Source organism: Podarcis liolepis (genome assembly GCF_965112155.1).
Source record: "Podarcis liolepis genome assembly, chromosome: 7".
Taxonomy (NCBI): domain Eukaryota; kingdom Metazoa; phylum Chordata; class Lepidosauria; order Squamata; family Lacertidae; genus Podarcis; species Podarcis liolepis.
In genome coordinates, this window is record NC_139561.1 from 11,374,624 (window position 1) to 11,390,248 (window position 15,625).

The 15,625-nt window shown below is 45.0% G+C and overlaps 1 protein-coding gene and 1 long non-coding RNA gene across 11 annotated transcripts in view; one reads left to right on the top strand and one right to left on the bottom strand.

Annotated features, from left to right (window-relative positions):
• LOC310712110 overlaps nt 1-15,625 on the top strand; it is a 159,962-nt gene that overhangs the window by 66,854 nt on the left and 77,483 nt on the right. The gene's annotated exons all lie outside the window — the stretch shown is intronic.
• MFN2 (mitofusin 2) overlaps nt 1-15,625 on the bottom strand; it is a 37,287-nt gene that overhangs the window by 19,521 nt on the left and 2,141 nt on the right. For 9 of the 10 annotated variants that reach the window (XR_014528749.1, XR_014528750.1, XR_014528751.1 and 6 more), the window contains exons 2-6: nt 12,576-12,697; nt 9,984-10,162; nt 8,042-8,177; nt 5,529-5,691; nt 4,354-4,478 (exon numbers count right to left, since the gene is read on the bottom strand). Coding sequence is in view for 7 of the 10 variants with exons in the window: in XM_083514651.1 (XP_083370777.1) it covers nt 4,354-4,478; nt 5,529-5,691; nt 8,042-8,177; nt 9,984-10,158 (599 nt within the window). In the remaining 3 variants the exon portion in view is untranslated. The remainder of the gene's footprint in view (nt 1-4,353; nt 4,479-5,528; nt 5,692-8,041; nt 8,178-9,983; nt 10,163-12,575; nt 12,698-15,625) is intronic. The other variant, XM_083514649.1, reaches the window with a different exon arrangement.

Sequence of the window (15,625 nt, forward strand, 5' to 3'; positions counted from 1 at the left end):
AATTACTTGAGGGATATCTTGAGTGATTTCTTGAGTGATATTCTGAGTACCACTTAGGTGGGTCATTAGGTGTGGATTAGTTGCTAAAGCTTTCGTGTCTTGACCTCTTGAGCTTGTGAAGAGTTTTTTTCTGAGAAGATGGCTGTACTGCACTTAGTTGTGCTCTGGCTTGGCTTCGTGTATAGGGGCGAGCTGTGGTTTTGTGCCCTGTGCCAGCCAGATCTGTGTAGGGATTGCAGGGGGGTGCAGCATCCGGAGGTGCCACTATGGTTTGGTTACTGGATGGTGTCTGTGATTTATCTGTGGAGAGGGTCTGGGTTTGGGTCTGGTGTGGTTGATTGGTGATGGCGTTCTGTGTGCCTCTGGTTCTGGTGTTGGTTTTTGTGGGGAGGGCTAATTTCCAGATGTCTGGCAGGCGGGACGTGTCGTCACGCTTGTTCATGTTGTGAGGGTGTTTCTCTATCTCGATGGCTTCCATGATTATTCTCTTGTGGTGATGTTCCATGTTAAAGAGCAATTTGGAATCTGCAAAATTAATTTCGTGTCCTGTTTCTTTCATGTGTTGGAAAAGAGAGGAAGTTTTTTCTTCTTTTTTGACGGCATTCTTGTGTTCTGCGATACGTGCATTTATTCGTCTGTTTGTTTGTCCAATGTACGTGGCTGGGCAGACTTTGCAGGGTATTTCATAGACCCCTTGGTTTTCCAACTGGATTTTATCTTTGGGGTTTCTGAGGATATTGGCTATTTTTTGGTTGGTGCAAAAGGCTGTTTTGATATTGTGTTTATGGAGGATTTTGCTAATTTTATCTGTAGTGCCCTTGATATAAGGAAGGAGGGCCATGCCATTGTTTTCTTCTGTGTCTTGGTTTTTGGGGGGTGTTTCTTTTTGGATTAGCTTCGTAACCCTGTTTTGCTGGTATCCATTGGCGATTAACACATTTGAGAGATTCTGTAACTCAGTTGTCAAGTGGTCTTTGTCAGCCAGGCGTTTGGTTCTGGAGATGAGAGTCTTGGCTACGGAGTTTATTTGTGCAGGGTGGTGGTGTGATTGTGCATGTAAGTAGCGGTTGGTGTGTGTTTTTTTCCGGTAGATAGTGTGTCCTAGGGAGCCATCAGGTTTTTTGTAGATTAGGACGTCAAGGAAGGGAAGTTGGTTGTTGGCTTCTATTTCCATAGTGAATTGTATTTTGGGGTGTAGGCTGTTGAGATGTGTGAGGAAGCTATCTAGTTTTTCTTTCCCGTGTGGCCAAATTACAAAGGTGTCGTCAACATATCTGAGCCAAAGTTTGGGTTTGTGTTCTGACTTGTCTAAAGCATTGGTTTCAAAGTGTTCCATGTACAAATTTGCGATGACCGGTGAGAGGGGTGATCCCATAGGTGCTCCTTCTATCTGTTTGTATCTTTGTCCATTGTGGATGAAGTACGTGTTGGTTAGGCAGTGGTTGGTCAGGTCCAGGATGTATTCGGGGGGATTGTATTTGTTTTGAATGGCTGTCAAGGCTTCATTAATGGGCACTTGTGTGAAGAGAGATACAACATCGAAGCTCACAAGTAGGTCATCGGGATGTAGGTTTTGCTTCTTTATTGTTTCTATGAACTGGAAGGAGTTTGTAACGTGTGAAGCGATGGATTCTGCATAGGGCTGAAGTTGCTTAGCGAGAAATTTAGCGAGATTTTGTAGAGGTGAGCCTATGGAGCTGACTATTGGTCTGAGTGGTGTTCCTTCTTTGTGTATCTTGGGGAGACCGTAGAGTTTGGGGCATCTGGATGATTTTTCTCTGGGGATGATTCTTAGCTGGATTTCTTCACTGATAGGAGAGGCTTTTATTTTGGATTTGGTGGTTTTTTCCAGATAGGTGGTGGGATCTGTTTTTATAGGTTGGTAGGTAGGGTCTTGGAGTAGATTTGATAGTTTTGCTTGGTAGTCCGATGTGTTCATCACAACAGTGGCATTACCTTTGTCTGCTGGGAGAAGCCAAGACTCTCATCTCCAGAACCAAACGCCTGGCTGACAAAGACCACTTGACAACTGAGTTACAGAATCTCTCAAATGTGTTAATCGCCAATGGATACCAGCAAAACAGGGTTACGAAGCTAATCCAAAAAGAAACACCCCCCAAAAACCAAGACACAGAAGAAAACAATGGCATGGCCCTCCTTCCTTATATCAAGGGCACTACAGATAAAATTAGCAAAATCCTCCATAAACACAATATCAAAACAGCCTTTTGCACCAACCAAAAAATAGCCAATATCCTCAGAAACCCCAAAGATAAAATCCAGTTGGAAAACCAAGGGGTCTATGAAATACCCTGCAAAGTCTGCCCAGCCACGTACATTGGACAAACAAACAGACGAATAAATGCACGTATCGCAGAACACAAGAATGCCGTCAAAAAAGAAGAAAAAACTTCCTCTCTTTTCCAACACATGAAAGAAACAGGACACGAAATTAATTTTGCAGATTCCAAATTGCTCTTTAACATGGAACATCACCACAAGAGAATAATCATGGAAGCCATCGAGATAGAGAAACACCCTCACAACATGAACAAGCGTGACGACACGTCCCGCCTGCCAGACATCTGGAAATTAGCCCTCCCCACAAAAACCAACACCAGAACCAGAGGCACACAGAACGCCATCACCAATCAACCACACCAGACCCAAACCCAGACCCTCTCCACAGATAAATCACAGACACCATCCAGTAACCAAACCATAGTGGCACCTCCGGATGCTGCACCCCCCTGCAATCCCTACACAGATCTGGCTGGCACAGGGCACAAAACCACAGCTCGCCCCTATACACGAAGCCAAGCCAGAGCACAACTAAGTGCAGTACAGCCATCTTCTCAGAAAAAAACTCTTCACAAGCTCAAGAGGTCAAGACACGAAAGCTTTAGCAACTAATCCACACCTAATGACCCACCTAAGTGGTACTCAGAATATCACTCAAGAAATCACTCAAGATATCCCTCAAGTAATTAAGGAACAAAAGAAGAAAAGGCACACTAACCTGGGAACCTCCTCTCTGCCCAGAACGTTGGAGGCTATACACCACACCCCCTCAACAGTATTTATAGGAACTCAAACACTGAGATCCTGCTCTGTTCCAGTAACAAGAAGCCGAAAGCACCAGCCTGAAGATGACGAGTGAGACCTCGTCGAAACGTCGCCTAGACACCCCAACTCTTACACGGGAAGACACCCGAAGACACCAAAACCTGCATTCCTGTACCCGTGAAAATCTACGAAAGCATATATATATATATATATATATATATATATATATATATATATATATATATACACACACACACACACATCTGTAAAAAGCAGCAACAATCAGACCTTCAGAAAATCAACAATGTGCTAAAAACCAGATTTAAACACATGTTGGCATTCTACACACGTGGGCAGGTTGCCTTACAAATGATTTTAGCAGGCACCAAAAAGAGTACAGTGAGGACGCCTGCCTGGTGTCAAGTGGCAGGGAGTTCCAAAGTGCAGGTTCCATCACAATAGAAGTTTTACCTCTTACAAATGCGTAAGGAGTATAATTTGGCACCTGCAGCGGCGGCAGTTCTGCAGATCAGAGAGGTCAAGCTGGCCTATTTGGGGGTAAGGCGATATTGTTGGGAAACTTGACCAAAACTGTTAAGAGTTTTATGTGCTATTAATAAAAACTTGAACTCAGCCTGGTAGCAAATCAGACACCAATACTGAGCACAGGTGGTACACGCAAACAATAAGAAGGAAAAACACGGAGGAGCTGAAGGCCTAACAAGTCCTGCTTCCTGTTTCTTGTGAAAGCTTCTGTGGGGCAGAAATAATTTCTGCAACAGACAGAACCTTATCCTGCCTCTTAATATGCATATAGTTCAATCGAGCCTCCATGGCCAGTCAGAGTCTACCTGTGAGTACCAGATATTGAGAATAGTATCCTGCTCTCTCATCTCAGCCAAACGGATGCTTTTGAGAAACCAGTGGCTAACACCCAACAGCCAGTTTTCAGTATTGGGAGAAAGGAGGTTTTTAAAAAGGCACAAACTATATTTAGAAAGAGAGGGGCAGATTTTAGAAGCAGGGAAGGAATTAAAGCCATTATCTCAAATCGCCTGCGGAGAAAGGCTAAGCTCGCTGCAATTAGCTCACCGGGAGAATATAGCATCAGTTTACAAATTAAATGCCTGCTAAGCCAGGAAGCTGGAACAAGGCCAGCGGCAAAGGAGGAGTTTCTGGGAAAACACCTCCATCGTTTTCCGTGCTTCTACATGCGTACAGCAACTTAGCAGCCAACTGGTTTGAGGATTGTTCCCCAGGGGCCTGGGGGAAAGGGAGTTCTCTCACCTGTCCATCAAAACCAGGTCATCTTTGAGGAGGGGACACTTGGAGTTTGGCCACATTACGCTGACCATTCCTCCGGCAGTCAGGAGTTCGTCTTGATGGAGCGCGTGAGCCAGTTGGTTGACCGTCTGGACGTAGAGGGTTGGCAGATAGAAAGAGAGAAATAATAATAATAGCATTTATTTTATTTATTTATTTATACCCCGCCCATCTGGCTGGGTTGCCCCAAAATAATGAAATGTAAAACATGAATAATAACAATCTGATCCAGTACAAAAAAAGTCACAATAACTTAAAAACAAACAACATATATCAAACAAAGCAATATTCAACGATCCATTAGAATCTGGTGAAAACAGGAAAATTAAATATCAGAAAATAACAATTAAACGGCTTACACTTATCAGTCACAATAGAGAATTACTAAATGATAATCAATAAAAACAAAGGCAAGTCACGATGCATAAAATACCACGGACATACGAAACTGTGTAAAAGGATCAAAGAAAATTATGGGTTTGAGTGGGAAGTGGTTTTGGGAGGCTTAGAAGCCCGCTCTACCATTAAGTGGTATAAAGGTAAAGGTAAAGGGACCCCTGACCATTAGGTCCAGTTGTGGACGACTCTGGGGTTGCGGTGCTCATCTCGTTCTATAGGCCGAGGGAGCCGGCGTACAGCTTCCGGGTCATGTGGCCAGCATGACTAAGCCGCTTCTGGCAAACCAGAGCAATGCACGGAAACGCCGTTTACCTTCCCGCCAGAGCGGTACCTATTTATCTACTTGCACTTTGAGGTGCTTTCAAACTGCTAGGTGGGCAGGAGCAGGGACTGAGCAACAGGAGCTCACCCCGTCGAGGGGATTCGAACCGCCAACCTTCCGATCGGCAAGCCCTAGGCTCTGTGGTTTAGACCACAGCGCCACCCTATTAAGTGGTATAGAAACTATTTATTTCATAAAATTGACACAGTTCCTGACTGTAGGAAAAAACTCCTCGAAGCACCTTGCAAAAGAAAAAGATAGAAGATAAAAGCTATAAAACCACCAGTAGGAAAAACCAGCAATAATAATGTAAAAGTTTCATGGAGTTAAAACAATTGTAGACTGAAAACATATGGAAAGAGCTCCTCGCCCTCTCTTCCAAAAACTGTCTCCCTCCACTGACTGGAGATGTCCTCACCTTGACGCTTTTCTTCTCCTCGGACCCCTCGGTGAGCAGAAAGGCGTCCTGGCCCTCTGTCCCCTCCACACGCAAGAAGCAGTTTGTGGTGTGTCCGATGCCCGAGGGAAGGACCTTGTCCCACAGCATGGCATTGATGACTGTGCTCTTGCCGTTGCTCGTCCTGAGAACACAAACGCATCTGTAAGGTCCTTGGGGCGGGGACCCTGCCTGGACAAAAGGGCTATGTAAAGATGAGGGATTCCTTTGGAATGCAGATAGAGATAATTGATAAGAGTAATGATCTGTTGCGAGCTTGACGGAAGTGTACAATAGATGAGCTTTCCTGCTTTGGCTCATCTTCCTTTTTCTTCTTTTCTATTTTTCTTTTCTTTTACCTTTCCTATAGTTGCTTATGTTCTGTGTCATGTACTTCAATATTTTTTGTAGTTTTTAAAGTTTTTTTTCCATTACTATTAAGGAATTTTCCTTTGTAATTCTGGTTGTCTATATTTATATGTACCTGTTTAAAGCAAAATAAAAGTTTTTTTTTTTTTAAAAAAAAGGGCTATGCAAAACCAGGGATGGAGGCTGACCCTTTATTACCGGCCCTTGACCAATCCTCTGGGGGCTGCATGCCAGTAGCGAGCACAGCCACAAACAGCACACACATAGTTCTGCCCGCAACTCCTCAGCTGTGAAGGGGATTTTGTTTCGTTTTTTAAATCATTTTATTTATTTCAGCAGGAAAATCTGCTTCCTCCAGCAACACACAAGAAGAAACAAAGAAAAACAACACAACTGAGTGAGATAAGGAAGATAAAAGAACTACACAACTCTTAGAAGACGTCTGAAGGCAGCCCTGTATCAGGAAGTTTATATTGTTGGACGTTTTGTTATGTGCTGGAAGCCGCAGAGTGGCTGAGGAAATAATAAGGCAATAAAAAGGCTAGTACATTTGCAAAGCTAAGCAGGGTCTGGGGTGGTTTCAAATTGGATGGGGGACCACATGTTGAGATGCCCGCATTGCAGAGGGGTTGGGCTGTACAATTCTATGAAAATTAAACACACACAAAGCATTGAATCAGGGTCATTTTGTTCACGTCCCCTGGAAAAAAAATGCTGCTATTACTGGTGTTCAACAAAAGACGGAAATCCTGCAGCAAGAGTATTATTGGCACAGAAATTGAAGCAAGAAGAATTACCGACGAAAGAGGAATGGCAGATGAAATTAATGGACTACGCAGAATTGGATAAGATGACAGGGAGAATTCGAAACCAGCGGGACCAGAAATTCTTGAAAGATTGGTGTAAATATGTGAGTTATTTGAAAGACAATTGTAATCAACTGACTACGCTGGAAGGACTACAATAAGTTTGTAAGGAGAACTATATCAAATATTACAGAAAAGATTTGTGAGAATGGATTCTAAGTTACTGACTATTAAAAGTATTACTATTAAAAGTAATAGGATAATAAATGTGAGATTAAAAGAGGAGGTTAAAAGAGGAGGTTTGAAAATCATTAGATGTGGTTGATGGAAGTCTCAGGCTAAAATAGCCAAAATGATGTATGAGATGAGATGAAATGACATGATTTGTTTGGAAAATATATGCAAAAACCAATAAAAAAGTTTATACACACACACACACACACACACATATATATATAGTAAAGGTAAAGGGACCCCTGACCATTAGGTCCAGTTGTGACCGACTCTGGGGTTGCAACGCTCATTTCGCGTTATTGGCCGAGGGAGCCGGCGTACAGCTTCTGGGTCATGTGGCCAGCATGACTAAGCCGCTTCTGGTGAACCAGAGCAGCCCACAGAAACGCGTTTACCTTCCCATCGGAGCAGTACCTATTTATCTACTTGCACTTTGACGTGCTTTCGAACTGCTAGGTTGGCAGGAGCAGGGACCGAGCAAGGGGAGCTCACCCGTCGCGGGGATTCGAACCGCCGACCTTCATAATCAGCAAGTCCTAGGCTCTGTGGTTTAACCCACAGGGCCACCCACGTCCCATATATATATATATATATAATATGTGTGTGTGTGTGTGTGTGTGTGTGTAGTGTGAGTGTGTATATATCTATCTATCTATCTATCTATCTATCATCTATCTATCTATCTATAAAGACACATATACACATTATACACACACACACACACACACACACACATATATATAAAAACAAAGGTCGAAAATCCAGTTACTGCTCTATCCACTTTTTCCTCTGGCCCTGCAAAGCACTGGCATGTGGCCCTCAGGAAGCTGTCCAGAAGGGAATTTGGCCCTCGGGGTGGGGGAAAAGGCTTCTCTGCCACCTTTTTATGGCTGAGCAGGGATCTGAGCTTCAGAAGTGTTAACTTTTTCCAGCCGAGAGTAAAAGGAGAAGGTGACTCAATCAAGCTGGCATTTGCTGGCAGAGAAGGGCACGCTGTAGAGCTTCTGCCACCTGCCGCAGTCTTCCCTCCACCCTCAGCCAAATTCCTGACCGGGCACAAGACCGCTTGCCTGGCGCCCCACTCACCGTCCGAAAAAGGCCACCTTCATGTGACGCCGGGCCAACACCTGGCTGATGCCGCCCACCTTGGACAGGTAGCCTTTGACCTCCAGCACTTGCTCCTCTGTGGTGATGGGGTCCAGCTCCACATTCCTGTGCGTTTCTGAAGCAAAAAGGGAGCCAAATCTACAAGGGCTGCCATGCTTTTACTAAAGTAAGGTTCTAGTCCTCATTGGTTCTTAACCAAGTTCTAGTTTCAAGAGAAATGTAGGAATGATGATACCCAGCTCTACCTCTCTTTCAAATCGGAACCAGTGAAGGTGGTGAAGGTCCTGTGTGAGTGTCTGGAGATGGTTGGAGGATGGATGGTGGCTAACAGATTGAGGTTGAGTCCTGACAAGACAGAAGTACTGTTTCGGGGGGACAGGAGGCGGGTGGGTGTGGAGGACTCCCTGGTCCTGAATGGGGTAACTGTGCCCCTGAAGGACCAGGTGCGCAGCCTGGGAGTCATTCTGGACTCACAGCTGTCCATGGAGGTGCAGGTCAATTCTGTGTCCAGGGCAGCTGTCTACCAGCTCCACCTGGTACGCAGGCTGAGACCCTACCTGCCCGCGAACTGTCTCGCCAGAGTGGTGCATGCTCTGGTTATCCCCCGCTTGGACTACTGCAATGCGCTCTACGTGGGGCTACCTTTGAAGGTGGCCCGGAAACTACAACTAATCCAGAATGCGGCAGCTAGACTGGTAACTGGGAGTGGCTGCCAAGACCACATAACACTGGTCCTGAAAGACCTACACTGGCTCCCAGTATGTTTCCGAGCACAATTCAAAGTGTTGGTGCCACATTCTGGATTAGTTGTAGTTTCCGGGTCACGTTCAAAGGTAGCCCCACGTAGAGCGCATTGCAGTAGTCCAAGCAGGAGATAACTAGAACATGCACCACTCTGGCATGACAGTCTACAGGCAGATAGGGTCTCAGCCTGTGTACCAGATGGAGTTAATAAACAGCTGCCCTGGACACAGAATTGACCTGCACCTCCATGGACAGCTGAGAGTCCAGAATGACTCCCAGGCTGCGCACCTTGAAAGCCCTAAACGGCCTCGGTCCAGTATTCCTGAAGGAGCGTCTCCACCTCCATCGTTCTGCCCGGACACTGAGGTCCAGTGCCGAGGGCCTTCTGGCGGTTCCCTTGCTACAAGAAGCCAAGTTACAGGGAACCAGGCAGAGGGCCTTCTCGGTAGTGGCGTCCGCCCTGTGGAACGCCCTCCCACCAGATGTCAAAGAGAAAAATAACTACCAAACTTTTAGAAGACATCTGAAGCCAGCCCTGTTTAGGGAAGCTTTCAATGTTTAATAGGTTATTGTATTTTAGTGTTTTGTTGGAAGCCGCCCAGAGTGGCTGGGGAAACCCAGCCAGATGGGCGGGGTATAAAAAATAAATTGTTATTATTATTATTATTATTATTATTATTATTATTATTATTAGGCACTGTGTTCAGAGTCTGGCAAATCCTGGGGCCTATCGATGGCTACCAGCCACAATGCTTTGAAGCTGCAACGCTTCTGAATATCAGTTGCCCTTGGGTCAATCTACCTCAGTAATGTCTACACGGACAGGCAGCAGGTCTCCAAAGTTTCAGGCCAGGGGAATCTTGCAAGGTCATTCTCCAGTTAAAAGGAGAGCAGCAACTGAAGGAAGACTTTGGAGAACCGCAGACTGGGCAGGCTTCCTAGGTAAGGTAGACACCGTATAAGGCAGCTTCCTCGGTTTCTGTTTAAATTCAGAACCATGAGGACTAGACTCTTGGTTTATCTTTAGCACCGACTCCGTACACACCAGCTTACGTTTCCAATTTAAACCAGCCGCCCCCATTTATTCTCCACTTGCTCGCCTACACAAATTCCTCGTCGCCCGTGGCAAGCAGGCAAGTTGTTTTGAAAACACGACACGCAGAAGAGGCCGCCTTACCCTCCAGGAATGCTGAGCTCTCCTGGATGTAGGCAGCCAGCTGTTCAAAGATGCCATTGATCTTCTTCTTGGCGGTGACGAAGTGCTTGAGTGGGGAGGCGTTGACTTCCGCCATGTGTCTCTTGTCCTTCTTGCCGGAGACAATGGACTTGGAGCAAGGGAAGAGCAGGGACATTGCGCTATAGGGGGGCAAGTGTGGGGCAGGGAAGAGGGAAAGAGAGGAGCAAACAGTCAGATAAACCCTGTGGTTCTTCATGCAGAGCAGAGTTAAACTATGGAACTCATTGCCACAGGAGGTGTTTACAGACACCAACCTAGAAGGCTGTAAAAGAGGACTGGACCATTATTAATAATAATAACGCATTATTATTATATGGTCGGATAATGCTGGACCATTCCTGATCCAGCAAGAGTCGTCTTAACGTTCTTTTTTGTGTATATCATTTTTAATTAAATTTTCTGTTTTACAATTTAAAGTACTCATTTTTACATGCTTCCCTTCCTTCCCTATCCATGACTTCCCTTCTTCTCTTTCCATCGTTTATTTTACACATCATAAACCCCTGCATATTTTACAAAAACTATACCATTCAGTATTCTATTATTGCATCCATCAAAACATATTTACACTGTTTAATTTATCTTAACACCGCCAGCGTTTTCCTCTGTACACAATTATTTCCCATATACAGTGGTACCTCAGGTTACAGACGCTTCAGGTTACAGACTCCGCTAACCCAGAAATAGTGCTTCATGTTAAGAACTTTGCTTCAGGATGAGAACAGAAATCGCGTGACGGTGGCAGCAGGAGACCCCATTAGCTAAAGTGGTGCTTCAGGTTAAGAACAGTTTCAGGTTAAAAACAGACCTCCAGAACGAATTAAGTTCTTAACCTGAGGTACCACTGTATTCAATAAACATTTTCCGATCTTCTCCAAACGTTACGTTCTTCTTGTTCTCTTATTCTATATGTTAAGTCTGCAAGCTGCGCATATTGTGTCAACTTCAAGTTGCCATTCTTCTTCGGGTGTTGTCTTAAAGTTCTTATTACATTCTTATGCTCAAATGCAACGTGAACCAGCTGCATCGAGAAGGGGATCCTCCAGGGATGCTAAAGGTTTTTATTTTCAACCACTCTCCCCTCCCACCTGCTCAAAGTCCTGCCACTTTCAGAACAGGAAACAATAGGTAAAGGTAAAGGGACCCCTGACCATTAGGCCCAGTCGTGACTGACTCTGGGGTTGCGGCGCTCATCTCGCTTTACTGGCCGAGGGAGCCGGCGTACAGCTTCTGGGTTCATGTGGCCAGCATGACTAAGCCGCTTCTGTTGCACCAAGTTCTTCTGTGGGTTGGTGTTTTACTCTGTGTGCGCGCTTTTAAGTGGTTTAAAGTTTTCTGCAGCGCTGTTTTTAATAGGGTTACTTATATACTGCTTGATTTTAGCGATTTATCTTTTTAAATTGATGTTGTGAGCCACCTTGGGTCCCGCACAGGGATAAAGGCTTGATATAAATAGGTGGGGTATAAATTAATTTAATAATAAACAAAACAAACAAATAAAAAACAGTGAACAAAGCCATCCATGAATTTGTCCAATCCTCTGTTAAACCCATCCAGGTCCATGGCCGCTGCTGCACCTTGTGTCAGTGAGTTCCATGGTTTAACTAAGTGCTGCATGAAGCACTTCCTTTTCTCTGTCCTGAATCTCCCAAAATTTACCGTATTTTTCACCCTATAGGGCGCACCTAGTTTTTTTTTGGGGGGGGGGGGAATAAAGGAAAAAACAGGCTGCGGATATCTGCCCAAAGCGCGGGGCACTCTGCTTCAGCGCACCCCACGCTCCGGGCAGCAGGCTGCTATCCGCAGCCTAGGGGGCCCTGCGGGAACTCCTGCGGGCTCCCCAGGCTTGCTGATAGCTTCCTGAAGCCTGGAGGGCGAGAGGGGTCAGTGCGCACCAACCCCTCTCGCTCTCCAAGCTTCAGCGAAAGCCTGTATTCGCCCCATTGGACGCACACACATTTCCCCTTCATTTTTTGAGGGGGGAAGTGCGTCCTATAGGGTGAAAAATACGGTAACTTCATTGAATGTCCATGAGTTCTAGCATTATTGCGGGGGGGTGGGGGGGGACCTCTCCGTATCTGCTTTCTCCATGTCTTACATAATCAAAATAAACCTGGTCTCATGAAGTTGGTTTCTATGTAGGTTCCACACCTTGGCTGTGAATCGTTGCAGTTGTTGCTGTTACCAATATAATTTTGTGTGTGTCTTTATTTTAGAACTTACTATGATTTATTGGGGGAATTTTTTGATTTGGCTGCGCACTTTCTGAATGTGTTTTATCCGTTGTTTACAACTATTTTTGTTGCAGTATGCAATTTTGTCCGTGTTGCAAGGCGCCTTGTGTTAACGACAGAAAGGTTTAATGTATTTTTAATCTTTGTTGGAAGCCGCCCAGAGCGGCTGGGGAAACCCAGCCAGATGGGCGGGGTACAAATAATAAATTATTATTATTATGGCATACAAATAAAATTATGGGTGCATGTATGTTTGAGGAACATCTCCCGCCCCGCCCCAAATCGCTGCCCAACTTACTTCTAAGGCACAGGCTGGGTTCTCAAAGGGCGATCATGTCCTGCGTCTTGTTTCCTAAGCGGTTCAGAGAAAAGGTGAAGAAGCTGTTTCCCCTGCTCCAAATCCAATTTGCTCCCCCGTCACTGCAAGGAGAGAAAGTTGGACAGGATTAGAGAATGCACATGCCCCAGACGCACAGCTGCTGTTTGCATTTTTCCTGCCAATGGTGCAAGTGCCCCCAAGCCGCCGCTGTGTATCCCTAGGGTTCCATCTGCACCACACATTTAAGGCAGCGCCAGATCACTTTAAAGAGCCCCGGCTTACCCCAAAGCATCCTGGGAACTGTAGTTTTTTAAGGGATGCTAAGGGGTGTCAGGAGTCCCCAGTTTCCCGCAAAGAGTGGCTTAACAATCAATGCCTCTCACCAAGGAATTATGGGAATTGAAGCTCTGTAAGGGGCCAGAATTAAGATTGCCAGAAGAAGTATCAACAACCTCAGATATGCCGATGACACAACATTGCAGAAAGTGAGGAGGAATTAAAGGACCTTTTAATGAGGGTGAAAGAGGAGAGCGCAAAATATGGTCTGAAGCTCAACAGCAAAAAAACGAAGATCATGGCCACTGGGCCTATCACCTCCTGGCAAATAGAAGGGGAAGAAATGGAGGCAGTGAAAGATTTCACTTTCTTGGGCTCCATGATCACTGCAGATGGTGACAGCAGTCACGAAATTAAAAGACGCCTGCTTCTTGGGAGAAAGGCGATGGCAAACCTAGACAACATCTTAAAAAGCAGAGACATCACCTTGACAACAAAGGTCGGGATAGTTAAAGCTATGGTTTTCCCAGTAGTGATGCATGGAAGTGAGAGCTGGACCATAAAGAAGGCTGATCGCTGAAGAATTGATGCTTTTGAATTCTGGTGCTGGAGGAGACTCTTGAGAGTCCCATGGACTGCAAGAAGATCAAACCTATCCATTCTTAAGGAAACCAGCCCTGAGTGCTCACTGGAAGGACAGTTCCTGAAGCTGAGGCTTCAATACTTTGGCCACCTCATGAGAAGAAAAGACTCCCTGGAAAAGACCCTGTTGTTGGGAGAGATGGAGGGCACAAGGAGAAGGGGACGACAGAGGACGAGATGGTGGGACAGTGTTCTCGAAGCTACCAGCATGACTTTGACCAAACTGCGGGAGGCAGTGGAAGACAGGAGTGCCTGGCGTGCTCTGGTCCATGGAGAGACAAGAAGAGTTGGACACGACTAAACGGACACGACTAAACGGGGTTTCGTGGGGAAGCCATAACTGTTTAAGGTGCTGTAAATAGCGCAGGTGTTGCCTGAATCCAACTAAGAAACACACCATCCTTTCCACCATTTTTCTCCCCGACACCGTATTTTATTAAGTATTTTCTAATGCATTTAGAAACGATGGCGACGACACGGAATATCTTAATGCTATTCAGAAACAACAACTCTTTCCCTTACAGCAAAAAGAGAAAAATGCATGCAAATAAATCCCTATTAGATTGTTTAGGCACTCAGATCTCCAGGCGACTTACATTTAAAAACTTAACCACGACACCAGCAAAAATTCACATGAAACGTCGTGATATGAACACCTCCGATTTATACAGACATATAAAACAACCCACTAACAGCTACAGGAAGGTTTGGCAGCACAGCAGAGCAAAATCAGCTCAGTCCATCTCAAGCGTAGATGGGAAAGTTAAGGCTTAAGGCGCCAAAAAGATATCAGCAAAGACTCCAGGGGGACTTCAATGGCGCCAGCCACCCACAGACCAGGGAGCAAACATGCCTATGCAAAGCATTAGGAAAATCCAATCTGCCCAAAGAGCTGCAATCATATTGTTGGCCAGGTTTGGCTATGAGGAACAGAAGGCTCCCTTGCTACAGAAGCCCCAACTAGCTACTGGTCTGTTTCCAAGCACAACTCATAGTAATAATAATAATAATAATAATAATAATATATTATTTATACCCCACCCATCTGGCTGAGTTTCCCCAGCCACTCTGGGCGGCTCCCAATCAGTGTTAAAAGCAGTACAGCGTTACATATTAAAAACTTCCCTGAACAGGGCTGCCTTAAGATGTCTTCTGAATGTCAGGTAATTATTTATCTCTTTGACATCTGATGGGAGGCCGTTCCACAGGGCGGGCGCCACTACCGAGAAGGCCCTCTGTCTGGTTCCCTGTAGCCTCACTTCTCGCAGTGAGGGAACCGCCAGAAGGCCCTCGGCGCTGGATCTCAGTGATCGGGCTGAACGATTGGGGTGGAGACGCTCCTTCAGGTATACAGGACCTGGTAATAGCACTGGTCATAGCACTGGTAATGACCTATAAATAGTGAGGTTAAATTCTCGAGAACAATCTTTTGGAGAATATTCACAAGAATATTCTCGATTAATGAGAATATTAGAGAATCTTCATTTAAAATAGGAGAATATTCATTTTAATGCATTGAAAATGATATCATTTTAATGCATTGAAAATGAGATAATTAGTTAATATGCACGTTTATTCATGGGCAAACGTCAACTGTTTAAATCACGGCCACCTCACATGCTGTTACATATAATTGTATAGACCTAGGCCCAGGGACTTTAAGTGTATAAAGTATTGAAGCTGCTTTCTGTAAAAAAATCACACTGTATGGCCAAGGGTATAGAATTGCTAAGAATAAGGTCAATCCAAAGTAGAAAAAAGGCTATTACATATAGTTGGAATACATATGAATTCAAATGTTTATCAAATTAAATGAATAGCATTTTTAAAACAACAAAAAAAAAGTTTTCTGTAGCTCACATTTCAGAACTGCCAATGGTGAATGGCACAATGCCCAGTAATGTAACTGGATCAAAAAAAATCATTATTCTCATTCTCAAGAATATTCTCCGGAGAATATTGTCACCTCACCTCACTACCTATAAAGCCCTATAGGGCTGAGGTCCAAGCTATGTGAAAGATCCAATGTCCTCACGTGAACCGGCCCGGGTTTTGAGATCTTCGGGAAGGCCCTTCTCTCGATCCTGCCACCCCCACAGGCACGCTGGATG